The following is a 21,563-nucleotide window of genomic DNA, read 5'->3' on the forward strand; positions in this document are numbered from 1 at the left end:
ACTGACCTGGCATGGATCACTGGGTGAGCAGGCAATCTTAAACACTTCTCATATAAATTACTGGTTCCTTTCCAAGTGCAATTGCTCACAGGGTAATACACCATTTTACAACTCTGATATCAAAGTCTCTTCGTTCTACTGAGTTCCACACCCCCTACTAATCCCACCACCGGGAAATGTACAGACAAAAAGACTGATGGAGATGTGAACCTCAGAAATGTAAACTCTTGGTTACAACTTCCAGCACGTACATAGTGGGCAATTTGGAATCCTTCAGTTCTTCTGCTCCCTTCTTGAATTCCTGTCAAATATTCTTTTCTTGCTTTAAAAGCCACCAATGAAAACAAAAATATCAAAATAACATACTTCACATATGTAGAAACTAAAAAAAGTGAGTACTAATGAATATGGACAGCTATTAAAATACATTTTTATAAACTTTCCAGAAAAGAAAATAATGCTCACATTTTATGGTTCATGTTTATTAGATAGAAATGACACACTGTGCTGTGCTTCCATGCAAATGAAGCTCATGTTAAATGAGCACTCCTAGATGCACTGGATACTAATGATGGCCACATTTTCCAAACCAATGTCTTTTTTCCCATAAACTCTAATGACAAGGTGTGTTTTTACTGACAGTTGACTTGGATCAGAGCATGCAGTATTGTATTTCAGGTTGTGGCTCTGTAAAACCCTGTAACTTTCTTTGAAGTTAAACAGTGTCAGTCTGTTTCCATGTCTGAATAACTCTTAGAAGAGCCTGCCTGACCCAAGTCAACTCCTTGAAACATAGTATTTCCCCATAATTGATGTTCCAAATGAATGTCCTTTCATAATAAAATGTGCTGGAAAACAAAACAGCTTTGCATCCGGCACAAGTTGCATCATAATTAAATTTTATTTTATCCCATCGAGGCATGCTAAATGTTGAGCAAAATATAATTTTAAGTAATTTGTTTGTATTCTTATCTGTAGGAGTTGGAAATTAACAGCGTTGCTAGTTTGCGTTTACTGTTAAGCCTGGAGAGCAGAGAGATTGCTTTGCAAACATTACAGTTATTATGTCTGCAGTTGGTACTCTTTGTATAAATTATTGATCAGCCAGCTTATTTTTCTTTCTGCTTAATGGATATTATAGCATAGCCGTTTACAACGCTATAGTTAAGGTTGTGTCAGCACTTCCATTATAATAAACCCTCTGTTACAGGGGTTTATAACTTGTTGTAAAAATTTGCTCTGGGCTGAAACTTGACATACAAGATCTCAGGCTAGAAGGTGGCAATTGTTCTTCTTTCAACTTTTTAAAAAATCTCTTTGTTCTGGAAGGCAATAAATAAATAAACACTTTATTCTTTTCTAACAATCCATGAGATTTCTGACTTCAAATAAAACAATTTTTATAAGCTATTTGTTGGACAATGACCTCTTCTTTTAAGCATAGAAAAAAAGACCAAGATAATAAGTTAAAACAACAAAGCATATAGAAAATCAACAGAAACTTTTATAACCAAGTAAAATACAGTTCTCCTAATGCTGAAAAACTACACAGTAATTTATGCTTCAATATCAAACATTTTTATGCTATAACAGATTATATGTCCTCTCCCCACTCTCAACTATGTCTCTTGAGCAATTCCTATGCCTTCATACTGATCTTCTTTAGAGGAAAGCGAGTGTTGGGTTATTTAAAGAGAAAAGAATATGACAATTAGAAAATGCCATATATTAAAAGGTACAGTTACAAGTACAATATTTATTACAAAACTAGGGATTTAAATATCTGTCTGACTTTTTGACCTTATTTCAGTCGACTGCACCATTCCTCTCACAATGACCTGATTTAAGAGATGAAGGGAATTAATCTCAATTTATATTATTCTTGTTGCTGCTTCCTTTTACAATCTGACTCTACAATGATCTCAATGTGTTTATTTTTTTCTAATTGAATAGTAGGCTGGGCAGCCCTTAATACCAACCTACAGATGAAATTAAGGACACTTAACTGGAAGTAAGTAGTGATAGAAAAGGATAACTACATTATCATGGAAAGTTGACCATGTGTCATAGAAGTGATGCAGTTTGAAGTGAGAGAAGCAATTCCAGGTTGAATTTTTTTTGTGTGTAACTATTCTTCTTGCCACTACCCTCTCTCTTCAATATGAGTTTAGAGATTTCTCAGAATATACCCCATGACCAGTGGAATATTTTTTGCCATATGTCACCTTCATCTGAACCAGGAGAAAAGGGGATGAGGATGGGTTAGGGAGGGACTAACAGCGGTGCCAAATGGCACCATTTGTCTATGGGAACTATGTAAAGGCGGATGTGAATAGACAATTACAATGCATTCAGTAAGCATATATACACAGTCCATGCATTTCCATGGTGTAAAGCAGAGCAGAACTATTTATAACCATTTTAACCACTTCTTTATTAAGAATAAAAGTTGGCAATATAAAGTTTGAGTGCTTCAAGTTATGATCTGTTCTCCTTCAGCTCCCTACCTTTTGTCCTTTGGGTAATTCATCACCAAGCTCTCTGTGCTTGATTAGAGAATGCATCCTTAAGTCTTATATTGTTCTTGAGGAGAAGGAGGGCAGTGGAAAAGAGAGGGAAGGTATGGAAGTAAGAGTCACCAAAAGTCAGAAGTTGGAAGGAACAGTGGGGAGACAGAGACTGAAAGTATAAAAGTAAGGAAGTCTTTGCTTAAGGTAGTTGAGGTTTATCTGATGAGCCGATTGAGGAGGTTGTGTGTCTGAGTTAAAAAGGCTTGAGAGAGCCACTTGGCATAATTTCTCCATCTTCAATGATTTACTACTGAAGTGCAAACATCAATTTTGGATTCTCTCCTGAGAAACGTTTAACAAAGTCAGTGAACTACTGGTACCCTGATATCTTTTTAGATTTGCCAAACTTTGATAGCTCTTTAATAAACCTATGCTTGAAGTTGATCTTTTTTTTTTCTCCTAAGGAAACAGGTCCATTAGTAAATACATAGATGTAAAAATGATCTTCCTCTTTACTTCTCCATTGTGATATATCTTGGAATTGTTGAGAAATGCACTCTATTGTTAAAGCTATTTGTGTCGGGTGTGCTAATGCACTCTTTGATTGAGTGAATTAGCAGTCATAACAATCTGGCAGTCTGGCCATAGAAGTGTGCTCAAATTGATTTGTGTTATGGCCGGACTGGAAAATCTAGTGTTAGTTGTTTTTTGCCCTGGGGCATTGTTTGTACCAAACTCCGCTTTTCATTTAATTTTCCAATACATTTTGAAAGATTGAAATGCTTGTGATCAACATTTGATCTACTTGCATTATTTTAAAAAAAATCTGAAAGTAATTTCAGATTCCAAAAAACCTTGCTTTCAATTAGAGTAAACATAATTAGAGTGACGTCGTGCTCAGAATGGTAAATCTCCTTTTGAATCTATTAAGCATTTTATCTCCTTGTCCTGTCACTGAAAGGGATTCATTCTATATCTGGAATATACATCTGTATGTTTTTGTGTATGTCTCTAAGAGAACTTGGGAAAAAATTAAAATAATAAAATTGCAATGAATCTTTTCTTCTTGTCTTTTCTGCATATGCCCAAATTGTTTCCGTTTCACTTAGTGATGCTATAAAAAGAGGATACTCAAAGCTTTTAGGAAAATTTGAGATATTCAAGAAATACATTCAGATATATATTGCCTTTAAGTTACTCCATCATTTTAGATTTTTATATGCTATGAAATATGCATTTCCCTTTTTTCAAATAATGATATCAGTTATTATATTGAAACTCTGAAGGTTTAAAGACATGACTTATCCTGGCTTTGTCAATATTTGTATCTTTCTTACAATCTTCTGCTTTGCAGTCATTTACCAGAATTATAATGCAGCATGAATAAACCTAAAAAATGACTATTGATTAGAGAGAAAGCTTTGTGAAATGATTTAGTCAGTTTCCCCACTTGAGAAATCAGTGAATAAAATAGGTCAATAGATAAGAATGGAATGGATGTAATACAGTGCTGTGTTTCCCTGGGTTATAAAAAGGGTCAAAAATAAATCCCCATAGAATTCATGTTTTCATACTCATAAAATAAAATGATACTTACCAAATCCCAACTCTATGTCCATCTTTCTACAGATTTATTCTTCTTTTTTAAACCATAGGTTTTGAAAGTATGTTTTTATGTGTCCCTGTTTCATTTCCCTGTCACTGCCCCTTTTAACCAAATAGGATGCCCTCATCATCGGGCTAAAGTGCCTGTTGTCATCCAGGTATTCAGCGGGACTTTAGCTGCAACAGCTACTTTGTATTTTTTTACTGTCTCTTGCAACCTTACAGCTCTTCTCAAAACTGCATTTCATGCTGCACTGAACTCTGCATCCTGTGCCGATTTTTGTTAAGTAATAGATAGCAAGACCTGAGACCACTCTCTCTGTTAGTTCCCATTTGTAGGGATCTCATTGTCGGGTGGGGGGTGGGGGGGTTGTGGGGGAAGGGAGGACGGGGAAAAGGGAGGGGAGGGGCCAGAAGGGGGCAGAGGGAGGGAAGAAAATACCTTCCCTGAACTGGTACAAGCTAAGCTTCAAACGATATCCTAAGAAAGAAATTAAAGACTTCTTAATTAGTGCAGCAATTAAGCTTTCTTGGTAGCATTTTAATCAGCACAGGCCCTATCAAAGGACAAACAGAACGATTTGCAGGTCTTTGAATTTTAAACAGTCGTATTGATTTCAGCACAATACATCTTCACAAAACACAGGGAGAATTTTCTAATATCAGTTACAGTACTTTGAGTTTTGCTTATGCAAATTGAGTGAAGGTTGGGGAAGATGAGATGGAGGGAGAGGACCTGAAACAAGCGGAGATGTAAAACAATAAACAAGCAAGACGAAAGCTCTAAAAGCTAAAGATGCAATGGAGTGAGAATTCAAAATCTCTAAGTTGATTATCTGTTGTTGTTAAATAACTGTTTGCCTTACTCATTGGCAACATTTCTCAAAAAGAAAGAAAAAAAAAAGGAAAGAAAAAAAGAGATAAAACCTTCAAAATTTTCAAGGCTTTTATTTCCTACATATTTTAATTTGTGCTATATGCCTTTTCTAATCCTATTGTTTGATTGAAGGGATAAGTGGTGGTTCCCTGAACTGATTTTGAGACCTGAGGTCAGGGGAAGGAAGGCTGGAGAGCTCTTATTCAGGTGGGGGCAAATGTCTCTCAGCCCTGCTTCTGAGTGGAGCACGTGCTCGGAGGCAAAGGTTTCCCTGCAGTAGAAAATTTGGAGTTTGCTTCGAAGCAAGGTGGGATTATGGCTTGGGCTACTATCATTACCTCCTGTCTGTAGCTTCCAAATGTGGCAGGTATTGGATGAGTGATAGTTTAAGGAAATGTAAAAAATGAGAATGGTAATGGCAGATGCTCGGCATTTAATTCCCATTTTTCCATTTGTGGGTCTAGAACTTAAAATAATGAGATTGTAGTTTAGTCTTTTAAAACCATATCAAAATTTATTAAAGTTAGGCATAGAATTCCAAAATAAAATTAGCTTTTCAGGGCTTAATAGTTTCTTCCTCCCCTCCCCTCATTATAATAGTAATTTGGCATGTCTTAAAAAAGTGATATTTTCTAAAACATGCAAAAACACTTAAGGAAGTGTTTTGATGTATGTGATATATATTGAATTCCTACTTTTACCTGATAACAAATTTGAAGACTGAAACATTAATAAAAATTATTTCTGAATGTATTACAATACATTGGTTAACCAGGCCAGACAACTGTGTAAACTTTAGTTGTCCTTGCAGAAGTTCATGGACTTTTCTGCAACAATCGATTTTCTGAATTCTTATCTCCCAGGAAAGCCTCCTGATTTAACTGCTATGTCCCAAAAAGTTTAGTATAATCATACACTAATTAGTCCATAGTGTCATATTTCTATTTCTCGGCAGACAGTTCCTGCACTTTTTGACACTGCGATTCACAGAGTTCAAAGGCTTAAAATGATAAAGAGAAATGTGATCATTTCAACATCAGAATGGCGAAAATTTTATTATAAAATGTCCCAACACTGTGAACCTGCTGCTAATAGTTTATTTTAAAAATCTGTCAAATGCTAAAGCATTGCTTCATATCTTATGAACTTACTGAACATGTGTAGACCAGTTCAAAGGCTAACTAATTGAAGATACTTGGAGATATGAGCAGCAAATAGATTTGACCCATATTCAAATCATATGTTAGTCAAAAATCCTTGAATAAATACTTCAATGCAACAAGTTAGAAAAGAGAAGAAAAGGAAAGAGGAAGGAAAGGAGGAATAGAGTCAGTCTAAACTCAGCCTCATGTTGTTTTAAGCACAGCTACCCAAGTCTTTACAAGTCAACTAGTGAGCTTTGTTTTTGTTCTTCTCATTATTTACAAAACATATATTTACTGACAAATTGAAAAGGACTTTCCAAAACTACAGCAGCACTTTTCAAACATGAAAAAAACAAAACAAACAAAAAAAAACTATTGTGTTGTCCAAAAACCACATTAGCAACTGGCCTTGGGTCTTAAAGGACATGCGGATAGTTGGTTAATGTGTAAGACAGGTGAATTAATTATAGAGTTTTGGGTAAGAAAAGCCTTTTTCCACTTTCTAAATCTTCAAGAATACCTTATCTCCTTGATATCTTTAGGTTTAACAGTTATTTCTGACTGGCTTTTGGGGCGACAGTGAAGTTATTCTAAATCATCCACATCAAGGCAAGCATTTCTTTCCACAACCTATTAGGAAATATGGAATTGAATACAGAGCTTTCCATTATTCTTAAGCGATTTCGGACTGACTTTCTTCTCACCACTTGAAAACTGTCCTGGAATTTTCACAATCTTTATATAAATAAATAATTTAGTAGAGAAATAAAACAATCAGATGCAAAAGGACATTACGCTTTGCTTACATGTGAATTTTCCTCAAAATAATTTCTGAATAATCATGAAGTGGGGGCTGTGTTTTCATTTCTAGCTCATTGCCAAAACGCGTGGAGATGGATCCTAAATCCTTGAAGGAGAGCTCGGAGCGCTCAGGCTCCTCTTTAAGTTGGCGGGCGATTGTTTAGAAGCTTTGGAAAAAATTACCAGTCGCCGCGGACGAAATGGAATGTGAGACATGCAATCTAACGGTAGTAGTAGAAGAGAAGTAGATGATCTCCCTCTCCTTTTCCGATCGCCACTTCTGTGTCCCCGGCTTTTCCTCTCCGTCCCTCCCACAGTTTCTTTCCGTATCCTCCCCCTCCCCTCCTCCTTTCCTCGCACGCTCCCTCTCCAGTGTCTCGCGCTCTCGGAGTCTCTGCTCCGAGTTCCTGGTTGGATAATTTGGGTTAATACTAGTGAGTGAGGTTTTTGCGGCTTCAAAGGGTATTTCAAGTTTCCGGAGCTCCTCCCCTCTGCACCGTGTGACAACAACAACTCGTCCAGCCGGCAGCCTGCACTTTTCAGCTCATTTTCTCTCTGTCATTCCCCTCTCAATCTTTGATCAATGTACTTGCCAGGGAGAGCCCAAGTCCTTCAAACCTCCTCCTTTTCACCTTCATCCTTAACTTTGTGCTAGAGCGGGACCCACACAACAACAGCCGACCCTCCCCGCCCCCCCCCCCAAACCAGCCCTCGATCCCAGCCCCCGGAGAGGACTCGCATTTCGACTTGCGGGACACTTTTGTGCGTTTCTCTCCAGAGCGCCTCTCGTGCTCGCCCCTTCTGCGCTCGCTCTTTATTACCTTCACCTCCTTTTCTCCCCCTTCTCTCCCTTTCTCCTTCTTATTCTCTCCCGGAGTTGTTGTTGTTGCCCCACTCGCTCCTTCTCCCCCCTTTTTTCCCCTTCCCCTCCCGGGGGTGTGTGGCAACTTTTCCCTTCGCTTCTCCTCCGTCTGTTTCCCCTTATATGTGACCATGGCAGTGCCGGCGGCTTTGATCCCTCCGACCCAGCTGGTCCCCCCTCAACCCCCAATCTCCACGTCTGCTTCCTCCTCTGGCACCACCACCTCCACCTCTTCGGCGACTTCGTCTCCGGCTCCTTCCATCGGACCCCCGGCGTCCTCTGGGCCAACTCTGTTCCGCCCGGAGCCCATCGCTTCGGCGGCGGCGGCGGCGGCCACAGTCACCTCTACCGGCGGCGGCGGCGGCGGCGGCGGCGGCAGCGGAGGCGGCGGCGGCAGCAACGGCAACGGAGGCGGCGGTGGCGGCGGCGGCGGTGGCAGCAACTGCAACCCCAGCCTGGCGGCCGCAAGCAACGGCAGCGGCGGCGGCGGCGGCGGCATCATCGCTGGCGGCGGCGTCGCCTCCAGCACCCCCATCAACGCGAGCACCGGCAGCAACAGCAGCAGCAGTAGCAGCAGCAGCAGCAGCAGCAGTAGTAGCAGCAGCAGCAGTAGCAGCAGCAGCTGCGGCCCCCTCCCCGGGAAACCCGTGTACTCAACCCCGTCCCCAGTGGAAAACACCCCCCAGAATAATGAGTGCAAAATGGTGGATCTGAGGGGGGCCAAAGTGGCTTCCTTCACGGTGGAGGGCTGCGAGCTGATCTGCCTGCCCCAGGCTTTCGACCTGTTCCTGAAGCACTTGGTGGGGGGCTTGCACACGGTCTACACCAAGCTGAAGCGGCTGGAGATCACGCCGGTGGTGTGCAATGTGGAACAAGTTCGCATCCTGAGGGGACTGGGCGCCATCCAGCCAGGAGTGAACCGCTGCAAACTCATCTCCAGGAAGGACTTCGAGACCCTCTACAATGACTGCACCAACGCAAGGTGAGTCGGGGGGAATAACCCCCGCCGCCCGTGCCCCTTCCCACCCGCCTGCTCGCCCTGCCCTCGCTCCCTTCCCCGCGCCGCTCGCTCTGCGCGCCCGCGAGCCGCGCGACCCGGCGAGAGCGGCCCTCTCCTCTCCCTGCTCGGGGCTCGCCAGCCGCGCCCGACCCCCTGATAAGTTGGCACCTCACCCTGCCCAGACCTCGCTCTTCGGCCCGGTCCGCCCCTTGCCCTCTGGGTCCCGGGGATGGGCTGCTGTGGGACGCGGGAACGCCGAGCCTCGGGGCGGAGGGGACGAGAGGGAGGAGGACCGCGCCTTTCTTGGAGCCACAGCCCCCTGCCCTGGGCGCGGGGGCGCCTGGAGACCCCTCTCAGCGCTGCTGTCCGCGTTCGTGCGCTCCCCAGGACCTGGGTTCAACGGCCAGCCTCCCGGCACCGACAGGGCTGATCTGTGGCGCCGAGCGGCGTCCCGGGGGCGGGGGGAGGTCGTGACCTGCTCCACAGGGCTCGGGGAGCGGGGAGACGCGCCCCGGGTGAGGGGCCCGCTGGGAAAGGCGAGGGAGCGGGCCAGCACCCGAGGAGGGCACTTTGAGGTCGGGAGGGAAATGACCCGCAAGGTTGAGAGACCGGGTCCATCCCGGGGGATGAGCTCCGGGGAGTTGAGCTCCGAAGCCCGGCGGAGAAGCCAGCCGAGGGGAGGGGTCTGTGTGTTCGCGCATGTGTGCGTGTGTCCGCGTGTGAGCGAGTGCGTGTGCAAAGGAAATAAAGGGGTACAGTGTCCCCGGAGCAGATGCGAGGACAACCAGCAGGTTTTCTTCGGTAGGGGGAGGTGACCGATTGCCCGAGAGACGCAATGGAAGCCGAACTGGAGAGACTAGGAAGGAAAGCCACGGAGCGCGCTCTCTCTGGATCTCTCTCTCGAGCTCTCTCTCTCTCTGTCTCTCCAAAGTGTGTTTTCTTTCTGTCTTTCTCTCCCTTTTCTTTTCTTAAAGGTTAGTAGCTTAAACAGCGAGCAGGTGCACACTTTGCACTGGGATGCTCAGCGGCCCTGATACTCTGTGCCTTGGCTTCCCCAGCCCAGCAAAGCGCGCGCACGGAGGAGGCGGCGGGACCGGTCCCCAGCCAGACCAGTTTTATGCTAATGAACGCTCAGCGGGGGAGGATCTACCGAGAGGGGGCGGGAGTGGGGCAACTTGTCAGTTTCGGGGTAGAGATGATCATTCCACCCCCTTTCACAGCTCTGCTTTGTCCCCACGGTTCTCTGCAAGGAAGCGCAGAGGCAAAAGTTCAGAGTGAGATTCCGGGAGAAAGAGAATAGGGAAAGTTGAAGACCTGAAGCGGGCACGTGGGAACTGCGCGCAAAATTTGCGCGGAAACTTCGGTACCCTCCATATAAATTTGAAGATTGAGAGAAGGAGCGGAGTTAGTGTGTGCCCCCGCAGAGATAGGGAAACTTAGGTGGAAAGGAAGTGTAACAAGGAGACCAGAAGGATACTGGGTTGAAAAAGCGCTAGCTCTTTTTTCCATGGAGAAAGACTTCTCGCTTAGTGCCCAGGAAGGCTGTGAAACGAAAAAGATTCGAATTCCAGTCCAGCAAATGTCCTATCCTGACCTAGCCAGAAATTCTTTTCCGTGTTTAGGTATTCTTGGTTCCATGGGACATGGGTGTGTTTGGGCTTTGAACCTTCGGCTATTTTGGGGTAAATGTGTGTGTGTGTGTGTGTGTGTGTGTGTGTGTGTGTGTGTGTGTGTGTCTGTATGTCCGCGAGCCCAAAAGTATGGACAGGTGGCAGTAAAGTTGGGGAGGGTGGTGGGGGTTGCGGGAGCAAGATCACTAAACGTCATTTACTCAGATAATTGGAGTTCTTGGTCGTGCAGAATATAAAATATTTGCCCCAAATCTGTATTAAAACTATTGGAATCAAGACAGAAAAATTGTTCTGGTGTTATGCAGAAAGCTAGGTCAAATTTGAAGCTAGTTCAGATATGATTGTTATAAAATTGTCTGCCTATCCAGTAAGTTGGTGAATTGCTACTATTTTTTCTCCTTAGTAATCAAACATCTACTCTCCTCGGAATCCTCTTTCTGTGTTTCTTACAGCACACTAGATACTAGATAATTAAAGGCCATTTCACATACACACACGTAAACACAAAAAATTGCTAGAGAAAACTTTCTTCAATGACTGCATTATAATAAATATTATAATCAATGTTAAACTTGATTCATTCCCTGAATTTTTGCCTAGATTTGAAGTCCTCACCATGTGGTTGGAGAATATTCTTAAAGTTATTAACTAAATATTTTTCAAGGTTTTTTTCCCCCCTGAGGTTAACAACAGATCTGGAGTTTAAACTTGCAGAGCCAAGATAAGTTAAATCCAGTGGAACTGTTTATCTCTTCACAAATATCTCATCATTACTGTAATTATGTTTCAATCACCTGGCCTTAATAATTTGCCATTACATATGTTGCTCTAAAACCCTATTTCAAGTTATTTTTAAGTTAAAGGCGGGAAGTTTGTTGATTTAGTATTGAATTTGATCATGTATCAACTAAAAAAGCTTACTCAAACTTAAATACATGCAATATTGTAGTCATTAACTTGAGAAGGTGTTTAGTTGCAAATACCTACCTTGGTTTTCCTAATTCTGCCACTGATTGAAGAAGTTGAGAACTTGTAATGGAACTCCCTCTCACCAAATATACTGTTTACCTTGTATTATTATTTTTAATGATTATTATAAGCATTATTGTCTTATTTCTTACCTTTTAAAGCTTTGAAATGTTTTGCATCTAGCATTTATAAAATTATGATTACTTTTTTCATTCAAGTCCAGTTTATATCTTTGCTATGAAGAACCTTTTTTATTCACCTAGATATATGAATTTATTTCACTTTGGTTTCTTTCTCCTCTAGCTACTTAACAGGCTAAGGGAGTAATTTATGTAGAGTATAAGAGAAGCTGAGCAAGAAGGGAACTATATAAAATTACTATCTATACACCCATATATGTGTGTATATAATTTACACATGCACATATCAGAATTTATATAAAATGAGAAACATCAAATCTTAGCACTCTCAGCTTTTTACAGAAACTATATCTATATCTTAATAGCATGGAATAATACCAGGGATTTTGAGGAACCGAAATGATGTTACAGAAAAGTAAGATTCATAAACTTGCTCAAAGTGGCTCAGTAAGTTAGTAGCAAACCTTTAAGTGGATTTAATTTGCTTGGGGCTATTGCATTAGTATGCTATCTATGAAAACTAGAATAAATGTTGAAGCCATCTGTCATTACCACAAGGAGATGAAAAAGAGACTATCACCTGCTAGACAGTAAAGCTTAAAAAAAAAAGGTCTCAAAACATGAAAGAAATGTAAGGAAATATATTTAAAAGTTGTCAAAGGACAAAGTCTGTCCTTGATCAGCTTCCTCCAATTATTATTTTAAAACTAAACATTAGTTGCATGAACTTGGCTGTTGCAACAGAGGTCAGTTAATTAACTGCTTACCATTAAATAACAACAAAAAAAGAAAAGTAATTATGTACATGTTCAAATCTCTGTTTGTATGAGTCAGTTCCCTTTTTGTAGATTTGGGTTAGGATTCAATTTTCCATGAATTCAGGTTTTAAAAAAGTGACCCTGTTTTATTATGTTATCTAAAATATTCATTTCTTTCACTGTTGTAAGAAGATAATTTTGTCTCAGGATCTTTCAAACGAGATCGTGATGTAGGTTCTAAGTAACCCTAGATTTGAGGAGTTTTTAACTTAAGTAGATTCCAGTTAGTCTTATATATTTTATAGGCACATACATATATTCACAAACAGAATTCTTTTGTCTTAAAATATCATCCATGGACAAAATATTGAAAGAGTTTTATGTTTCAGTAGTAATATGTGAATGAAATTGTAGTGTAAGAAGTACAAAACATTTTCCAATTCTTGACTCTATTTTTTTTTTTTTTTTTTTTTGGTTAGGAGTTTTAATAAAGATGGCAAACCGAACCAGTCTATATTTATTTAACATTTGCCCTGTTGCCTGCTTTTCAATGACACGGACTTATGCATTGATATAGAAAGTTTAACATAAATATAGATTCACTTCTAACAGATAATTACAATACTTGGCACAGAGAAATTAAAGAATTGCTTCAAATGAAGAGAGACTCTGCTTTTGAAGTTTTCTATTACAGTAGATTAATGCTTCCAATAATGCCTAATGTCTCATTTTATATCATTTCAAAAAGAATAGGGCATAATTAGAAGACTAAAGCTTAAATATGAAAGTTTTCTTGGTTCCACAACTTATTTCTGTATGTTTTAAAAGTGTTAGCAAATTACACTTTAATAACTAGTGTATGAATAAAATATAAGAATATTCTAACCTAGAATTTACCTTGTTCAATCATACTGCAGGATATAAGTTGCTGAGTTATTTGGATAATCTCTTTCAAACTTGTTGTTTTTCTAAGAGTTAGTCTCTCGTAATATCGTAGTTATTTTTGTCAAAAGTGAACATGGTTATGATGATACTTTACTTTCTGAACTCCACATTTAGTTAATGCTCTGATGTAAGAAATTTGATTTGCACATATGATATTTTATTTTGTGAAGCTTCAAATATTATATAAAATAAACTACACGACAGGCTTTTTTCCTCTAGAAAAATTCTGGTATTCACATTTGACACATAATTTTAAAATCTTCATTTTTTTAGTCCAAATCTGCTCTTTTTTTTGGATTATTCTATTAAATTTCACTCCAGTTTCATGTCAATTACTGGGACAAATATTAGCCACCCTCTTTTTGCCTCACTACATCCCCCAACTCCCTGAGATGTGACACCCTATATTGACTAAAGTCTTGGCAGGATTTGAGCATAAATCACTCTTGTCTTTGGCGATTTACTACATGTGATTCACCAGCATACGGAAACATAATATGCTTTATTGTTTCTCATTTGTTTTGTTTTTAGAATATAAGTAGCATTTGTAAATTAGCTTAATGTGCAACCAAGTAGTCGTTATTTTAAGAACAATTTGTGCTTTAACTATCAATTAGTATTATTTTATCTTTCCAAGTTATTTTACTAAACTGCTTCATACAATTGCTTTTGTCAGTCAAGTAAAATAGTCATTTAGATTGCATTGTATTAGCAACATAGAAAACAACTACTGCAAAATATAATAGGAAATTAAACTCTCACAGGTTGTAAAGTGTCTCCCTTTGAATCCTTGTCTGAAGAAATTAATTTGAATTATGCCTTCTAAATAGGTACAGGTGAGTCATCTAGATTTCTTAAACATTTTTATTTTAAGGGTTTTGTTACTTGGTCCTTTTAAAAAGTTAAACTTTGTTTGAATTTATCTTTCAAGTATTTCCTTTTCAGCTTGTTCCAAAAAAGAAAGTCACATTAAGTTATATATCTTTAGAATAACAGGAAATGTAAAAATGGATATTATTGGCTTGGGTATTTAAAAATGTAATTAAGATAAAGTTTTATCATTTTATGTTTGAATTGTTATAAAAATAGAATGACATTAGCATATGTCAGCATGTGCCATTTTCTTACTGAGGTAATGCGTTGTGATTGGCCAGTTTAAGAGATGTATATGTGCTTGCGTGTGTGTGTGTGTGTGTGTGTGTGTGTATCTGTACACATGTATGTCTAAATACTACATATTATATGTAGTATATTAATCTATTTATATAGTATATGTAGTTTGAATATTCTAGCTAAGACTACACTTATATTTTCAGGCTTTGGGACTGCATTAAGGAGACCCTTCTCTATTATGTTTGTTATGTTCAATAATTAAATTTTTAAAGAAGAAAACTATGAATTAAGAGCCCACCTAATGGAGCTCAGATAAGTGTAATAGCAAAGGCTCTGATCTGCACAGATATGTACAGCTCAGGCACAGCAGAGGCTCTGTGCAAACCTACATTTTGCTCAAATTTCTTGTTTCCTTCTCAATCTGCCAAAAATATTCCTAGTAAAAAGTAATTTTTGTTATTGTGGCTGTCTCGTAACTAACTTTTATTTGCTGATATTTGCTTTTTAGCAAATGTCACATACAGGAATGACTTCATTAGGATAGCATAGTTAGTTTACCAAATTATTGCTTTGGAAAACAAGAATACCGAGGATAAGATATTTATATTTGGTCCACTAATTAGTTATTATTAGATTAACTGGTGGATTACTTTATTTGTTATATCTATTTATTTTAAGGAGGTTTTTGAGAATCCGTTAAGACTGTGTCCATTGTTGCTAGTTTTAGGCAGCTAATGATTATCTTTATATATAAATGTACAAATAACAATGAAAAGAATTTTCAATCCACTATAAATTAGTTATTAGACAATCAATAAATAGGTCATTTTTTCAAATTAATGATACAATTTAAATTAATTTAATGAATAGCAGATAAATGTCCAATTTAAAAATATATGCCACATCATATATAATGACCCAAATCACCACTTGATCCAAAGTCAAGGACCTTGAACCAAATGCATTTAAAATGTATTGGTTTATTCGGACATAGATTTCCTTTATAAGAGAAAAGCATTCGATTTCACCCATTTAAAAAAAATCATCTTTCATTTTTTCTAAATTGGACATTAAATTTGCCAATGACTGCATTGTGTTAAAGGTGTGGTCCTTTTGCTTTCTGATCCAAATTGGCTTGGAATTGATCCAGGATTTCAAGCTGGGATTCTTCTGCACATTTAAATGTATGTGACTTGGTTGGAAGTTGTCAAAGACAACTCATTAAACTGGAAATCTCACTATGTCATTGTTTAATTGGTCTTTTTTTATTGTTATAAATATATTGAAGTGTCATAAACTACAAGCACAGAAACACACTGAATAGCCAGTTACTTTTTAAAAAAGTTTTGGAGAGTAGTGATTGACACTGAGAGAGAGACACACAGAGAGAGAGATACAGAGAGAGAGAGACAGAGAGGCAGAGAGAGGCAGAGAGAGAGAGTGCTGAACTGAAGCATCTATAATAATGTATTGTATAGGTTGAATACAATACCTGGAATACATTACATTTTTCTAGCAGGAAGTAAAAGTGAAATAAGCCAGGCACAGAAAGACAAATACTGCATGATATCACTTACATGTGGAATCTAAAAAAGTTGAACTTATAGATGCAGAGAGTAGAACGGTGGTTACCAGGGACTGGAGAGCTGTTGGTCTAAGGTTACAAAATTTCAGTTAGATAGGAAGAAAACGTCGTACAACGTGGTGATTATATTTTCTATGATTTGAAAAATATAAATAAATATACTTTGATTTGACTATAAGTAGATTTTTAAGAATCTTGAAGTGGATTTTGAAGATAGCCTATATCTTTGACAAAAAAAATATGGATATACTTTTAAAGCATGATTTTCATGAAGCAAATACTGCAATAGGACACATAGTGTATTGGTTGATGTTGATTGGTAACATTGAATAATTGAGAAATGTTTTTGTTTCTTTAGCATATATGAACGGAGTGGTAAACATGAAGTATTAAAAAGTCACAGTGTTCAATGATCTTTGAATTTGTATGGTATCAAATGTTTCTAAATAATTAGATTGCCTTTACAGTTACAACAGGAAAAAAATAACCTTATTTTTCTTCAATGGCAAACAAAATATATCTTAAGAAAGAAAGTGTACTAGTTGAAAGGGAGATATTTTATGGAAGCATATAGAAGCATTTGCAGTAAATATTTATTAATTCCATCTAAGGAATACTGGTCATTTCTTAAGTAAAGGCAATGAAAATAAATCTCTAGAATATGTTAACTAAGAAATACTGTATTAGATTCACTTATCAGGCAGATGGAGTATTTTGTTAAAATCTTAAACCGTATCCTGATATTTTATTAGTAGCAGCAGTAAGTGGGCTGTTTTATTCATAGTCTTATATTTTAAAAACATATTGTTTATGTATGAACAAAGTAAATCACTTAAGTTATAACAAATCTTTGAACCCATCATAGTTCTGCTAAAATATACTGATGCATTCAACAGTATTACTTTCTATTTTATGTTTCAAATTTAGGATTTTTATTTAACTTGATTCTTCAAAATGATATTATTTTCTTGAGTTAGGCACTTACAGTTAAATAGTGCCTTTTTATTTTAAAAGAATAACCTGGAACACTTTTATTTTTCATATTACCTGTCACACATTTTATATGAGGATGGATGTTCTTGTGTGTGCAACAAGTGTAAAATTTCTATCAGTAGTTTAGAGAACCCTGTGGTGGATATTTTTTATATGTATTAGCATTAGCTCATTTGTACTCTATGCTTTAAAAAATTGTCATACATTTGGTAGAAAAGCCTTTACATACATGTATATGTGTTGTGTAGGAATACATTCACACACACACATGCAAACATACATATACACCTGTAGGATGTAGGGCCACAGGACAAATAACTTAGGAAAATACAACTGGCTTTAATTTTACCTTTTTGTAATACATAAAAACGTGAAACAATGCATCAATAAACAGGTCCTATTTTACTGAATTACAACAGAAAAAAATAGAATTAATTTTAGAGTTAAAGAAGTAGTTTATACTTAAATATTTTAGATATAATTATGCAAGGCTATATGGTTACTAGGACAGTGATTAAAAACTTAGCTTAATTTTTCTAAACCTTTTTTATGATAATGTACTTTAAATTCTCTGTTTAAAAATATATGTATCAGAATTATTTTATTTGTATAAAATAGATATTAAATGATTGGGTATTAGAATCTGTACATTATTAAATGACACTACATGTGCTTGATGCCCTTGCTCTCTTTCTTTTATTGGTTTATTTCATTGCTTCTTGCACTTAGAGCAAGCATATCCTTTAGAATCAGTGAATAAATGTTAGGAAAACAATTTCATAGCATAAAGGAAAAGAGACTGTTCTAAAAGCTTTGCCATCAATGAGATGAGTTAGGAATGAGGTCAGTGGGTTAATCTGCAGGTCTACATAAGGAGATGTGTATTACCACTTCTTGCAGTGAACTATAATTGTCTTTGAAAACACCTAGTAAAGATTCAGTTAAATTGAAATCAATTGCTTTCTCAATAATACCATGGCCTATGTCAAGTCATTACGTCATCAGTAAGAGTGCAAGCATGCATACATTTTTTGCAACGTAGAAAGATGCTTATAAAACAGTGATGACTTAAAAGTTTCTGCTTCATCTAAAGCTTATGGAATTAAAAAAACTTTGTACAAAATATAAAACCTTGTACACAGTATTTGGTAAAAAGTTCATCTTTGCATTTAGATATTTACATAAATACAAATATTTTACATTACTTTTTGCATCTTCTGGTAGGAAAAAGTATAAGTAAGTGAAAATAGTTTCAAAATATTTTATGATTGTCATCTCTGACACCTTTATTCTTACCCTCTAAGAATGCTCTGATAAGTGTGTACTATAATCAAAGACAAATATATGTCTGCTGTTCACTGATTTTTTTCTTACACACTGTTGACAGTATGGTACATGCAGATTTGAACTTGTAGCCAGGAACAGTGCTTCCATGCTTCAAATTGCCAAAAGACCCTCAGGGACAGAAACTTGACCTGCTTTTATGAAACCATAGAATTACATTTATACAAGTTACCCCATGGGAAAGGAATGAACTGATCCCAATTCAAACCTTAATATTGGAGCCTTCTGGGTCAAATTTGATTTTTCTTTCTGTTAACACCTGTTTGGCTACCATATTTAGTACTTTTATTCTTAGGAAATTAAAAAGATATTATTCATCAGTGGTATTTCACAGTTAAGCCGAAGTGCCATCAAAATTTTGCAGCTATTTAAGTTTTCTCATGCTATTAAAATGTTACTTTTTAAAACAAAATTCTTCTTTTTATGTATATATCCTAGATTTAAGGAGTTTAAACACAAATTGAATTAGATATAAAAACAATTATTTGTACTTTTTAATCAATTCCTCTTTACTAATGAGTCAGTCCAAGTAGGAGAAGAAAATTTTAGGACCTTTTCCTTGTAATAACATTTCTGAATAAGGATTTTTCTAGGAATATATTTAATTTTTCTTAGAGTCACACTTTAAATGGTTATGTATCTAATTTTGCTTTTAGTTGGACCATCTGACAGGGTTTCCAGAATGCTGCTTTTGCTACTACTAATAATAAATTAAGGTGGTCACTGATAAACTGGATGCATGAAAGATATTTTTATTTTAGCTGGATTCACTTTACTTATGTGAAATGGGCCTAAGTTGGACAATTGAAGTTAACAATTTGTTCCACATAAAGAAGAATTTAGGTGTCTAGTAGTTTCCTTCATTTCTGGACTATGCTATGTCATGTAAATTCAAATGGATAACTGATATAAATGGATAAGGTACTAGCATCTCTACTTGTTTGACAGTATTAAATGACTACCATTAGATTACAGAATCAAGACCTACCTCTCCATATAGAATGACTTGCTCTCAATGTTATATACACCAAAAACATCTTATAGATGGTAAGGCAACACATGTATATGCTATCACAATTACGATGTTTAAATAATTCCATCATTGGGTTTTGAAATTGAGGTGAGCAAATTCCTTTTCAAATTAAAAATTAAAAAGAATTCCAAAGAATTTTTATTCTTTTCTCACTTGACGTTGAATAAACCATTTGGATAAGTGGTTATTGGTTATTTCCAATAAGAACCAAACATAAAAGTCTCTAATAATAATTATACTAAATCAATTCTTGGAATAGAGGAAAAATATTAAAATTGCCAGTGGAAGGTATTCCACTTTCCTTGCTATCACAAGTCATGATCATCTAGGAAAAACTATTTGGAGTTTTAAACATACATTGTTGATTCTTTTTCTGTTGGCTGCTAAGCGACAAAAAAACCCACAAACACTTATTTTCATTGTAAATTAACAATTTTTCTGCCTTGGCCTTATACTTATCATTTGAATGAAGATGAAAAATCATGTCAGTTCTTTGGCTGTTTCCTAGTATCACTTGATGCCATACTTATAAAATACGAATATTTAATTATATACCTAATTTCATTTAAAAGTTTACCCCAACTAGTTTCATGGTGATTTAACATGGCTATTGCACTCCACTCTCTCTAATTGTGATGGAAGGAAGGAAAGTAGGTAGATCATAAGATCATTGTGCTGGTCTTAAAAATAATCTGTTTCAGAAAAGGCAACCTAATCTGACTTTTGTAATGGTGATGATATGAAGTTTCTATGAACTTTTTGGTCTTTCAGAGGCACTTTCTAGCTCTCTTTCCAGTAATGATTGATGTTACACACCACATGAACTGGAAGTAAAGACACATTAAAAACTCTTGCTATAAAATGCATGAAAGGAGAGGGGAAGTTTTATTTTGTAGGCAATCCTCTAAAAGTAGAGTAATCCTTATTACTGCACAGAATTGTACATGATACTCAAAATAGGAAGCCTTTAGACACCAAACTAAATTTCATCTTCTTAAATATGCTTATCATCCAAATTATCATCATAACCCACCTTTGTTTTTTTTTAAAACTCTAGTGAAATTGTGCATGAAATAGAAACATTTTACCATGAAATTTGCCTATAAACATCTAGCCAAAAACAGAACAAACTCTGGATTTTTGAGCTATTGATATTTAGAACAGATCTCTTAAATTCAAAATTGTGAAATATAATACAATTGTATTTAATTACAGTATTTTACTCCAAGTTTAGGAAATAAAATTAAAATGGCATATTTGATCTGGAGTAAACTTTTTTGCTCTTTTTTTTTTCGGAGAGTGGGTTAAATAAGGGCCCATGACAGGAATGCTGTTTGTTTTTCACAAAAGTTGTTTGTGATTTCAGGTACCCTTGGGAAATCTCTTGATCAGTTTCACATCTGTTCCTGTCAAAGTGGGTGCTAAGATACCGGTCACCCAGCAACCATGTCCAAGAGGGAATTGGGCCGATAATAACTTCAAAAAGGAATGACAGATGCTAGATTAGGATGAAAGACAAAACGCATGAAAAATGAGCTTGTTAGAATCAAAAATTTGTTCAAGCACCTTTATGCAAATTAAATGAATATTGAATATTTGCATGCAGTAATTTCTACTTTTTCATTTGATTGAAAAGAAAAGAATAGTGCATTTAAACTCACAAACGTGACTTCTTTCTTTTGTACTAATTAACATACAAAGCAGAATCTCTTTTTTAGAAATCAGATTAGCCACCTGGGTTCTTAGAGCTCCACTAAGTATATTATAATGTTTTTCTTATGAAAATGGTACATTTTAAGAGGACTTGGTTTATCTAATTTTTTAATAATAAACAGTGTCATGTGAATTAAGATTATTTTAGATGAATATAAATCCATTTCTTGAGAAAGCCTTTCAAAAGTAACCTTATCCTGTTGTCCTTGAAATTGGTTAATGTACATTAATAAAAGATCACTCAAGATGAGTTCACACCAAAAGCACAGGCTTCTCATTGACTGGTTAAATAACAATGCATTAAAGTAAAGCAGAGTGGTGTGCCCTAAAAGAAAGTAGGCAGAAAGATCTCTTCAAAATTTAAGATGCTCTTTGATACATTACCAGTTTTTCTATTGAACTGTTCAAATACTAATCAGAATTTAGAAGAGCCTGATAAAATGTAGTGATTGAGAGAGGTTTCTGAGTCTTGGTTTAGCAATGTCTAATGTGGTCACATAGAGAAATTGATTTTCTTCAGAAATTAATTAATTTTTCAT

At 37.0% G+C, this 21,563-nt stretch overlaps 1 protein-coding gene across 8 annotated transcripts in view; it reads left to right on the forward strand.

Moving 5' to 3' along the window:
* DACH1 (dachshund family transcription factor 1) overlaps positions 1 to 21,563 on the forward strand; it is a 486,527-nt gene that overhangs the window by 48,982 nt on the left and 415,982 nt on the right. For 4 of the 8 annotated variants that reach the window (XM_055244569.2, XM_055244571.2, XM_055244572.2 and 1 more), the window contains exon 1: positions 7,410 to 8,782. In XM_055244569.2, the coding sequence (XP_055100544.2) occupies positions 7,932 to 8,782 (851 nt within the window). In that variant the 5' untranslated portion in view covers positions 7,410 to 7,931. Of the gene's footprint in view, positions 1 to 6,864; positions 7,166 to 7,409; positions 8,783 to 21,563 lie in introns of those variants that run through there. The other 4 variants (XM_055244568.2, XM_055244566.2, XM_063618777.1 and 1 more) reach the window with 3 other exon arrangements.

This window comes from Symphalangus syndactylus, chromosome 15 (assembly GCF_028878055.3).
Source record: "Symphalangus syndactylus isolate Jambi chromosome 15, NHGRI_mSymSyn1-v2.1_pri, whole genome shotgun sequence".
Lineage (NCBI taxonomy): Eukaryota > Metazoa > Chordata > Mammalia > Primates > Hylobatidae > Symphalangus > Symphalangus syndactylus.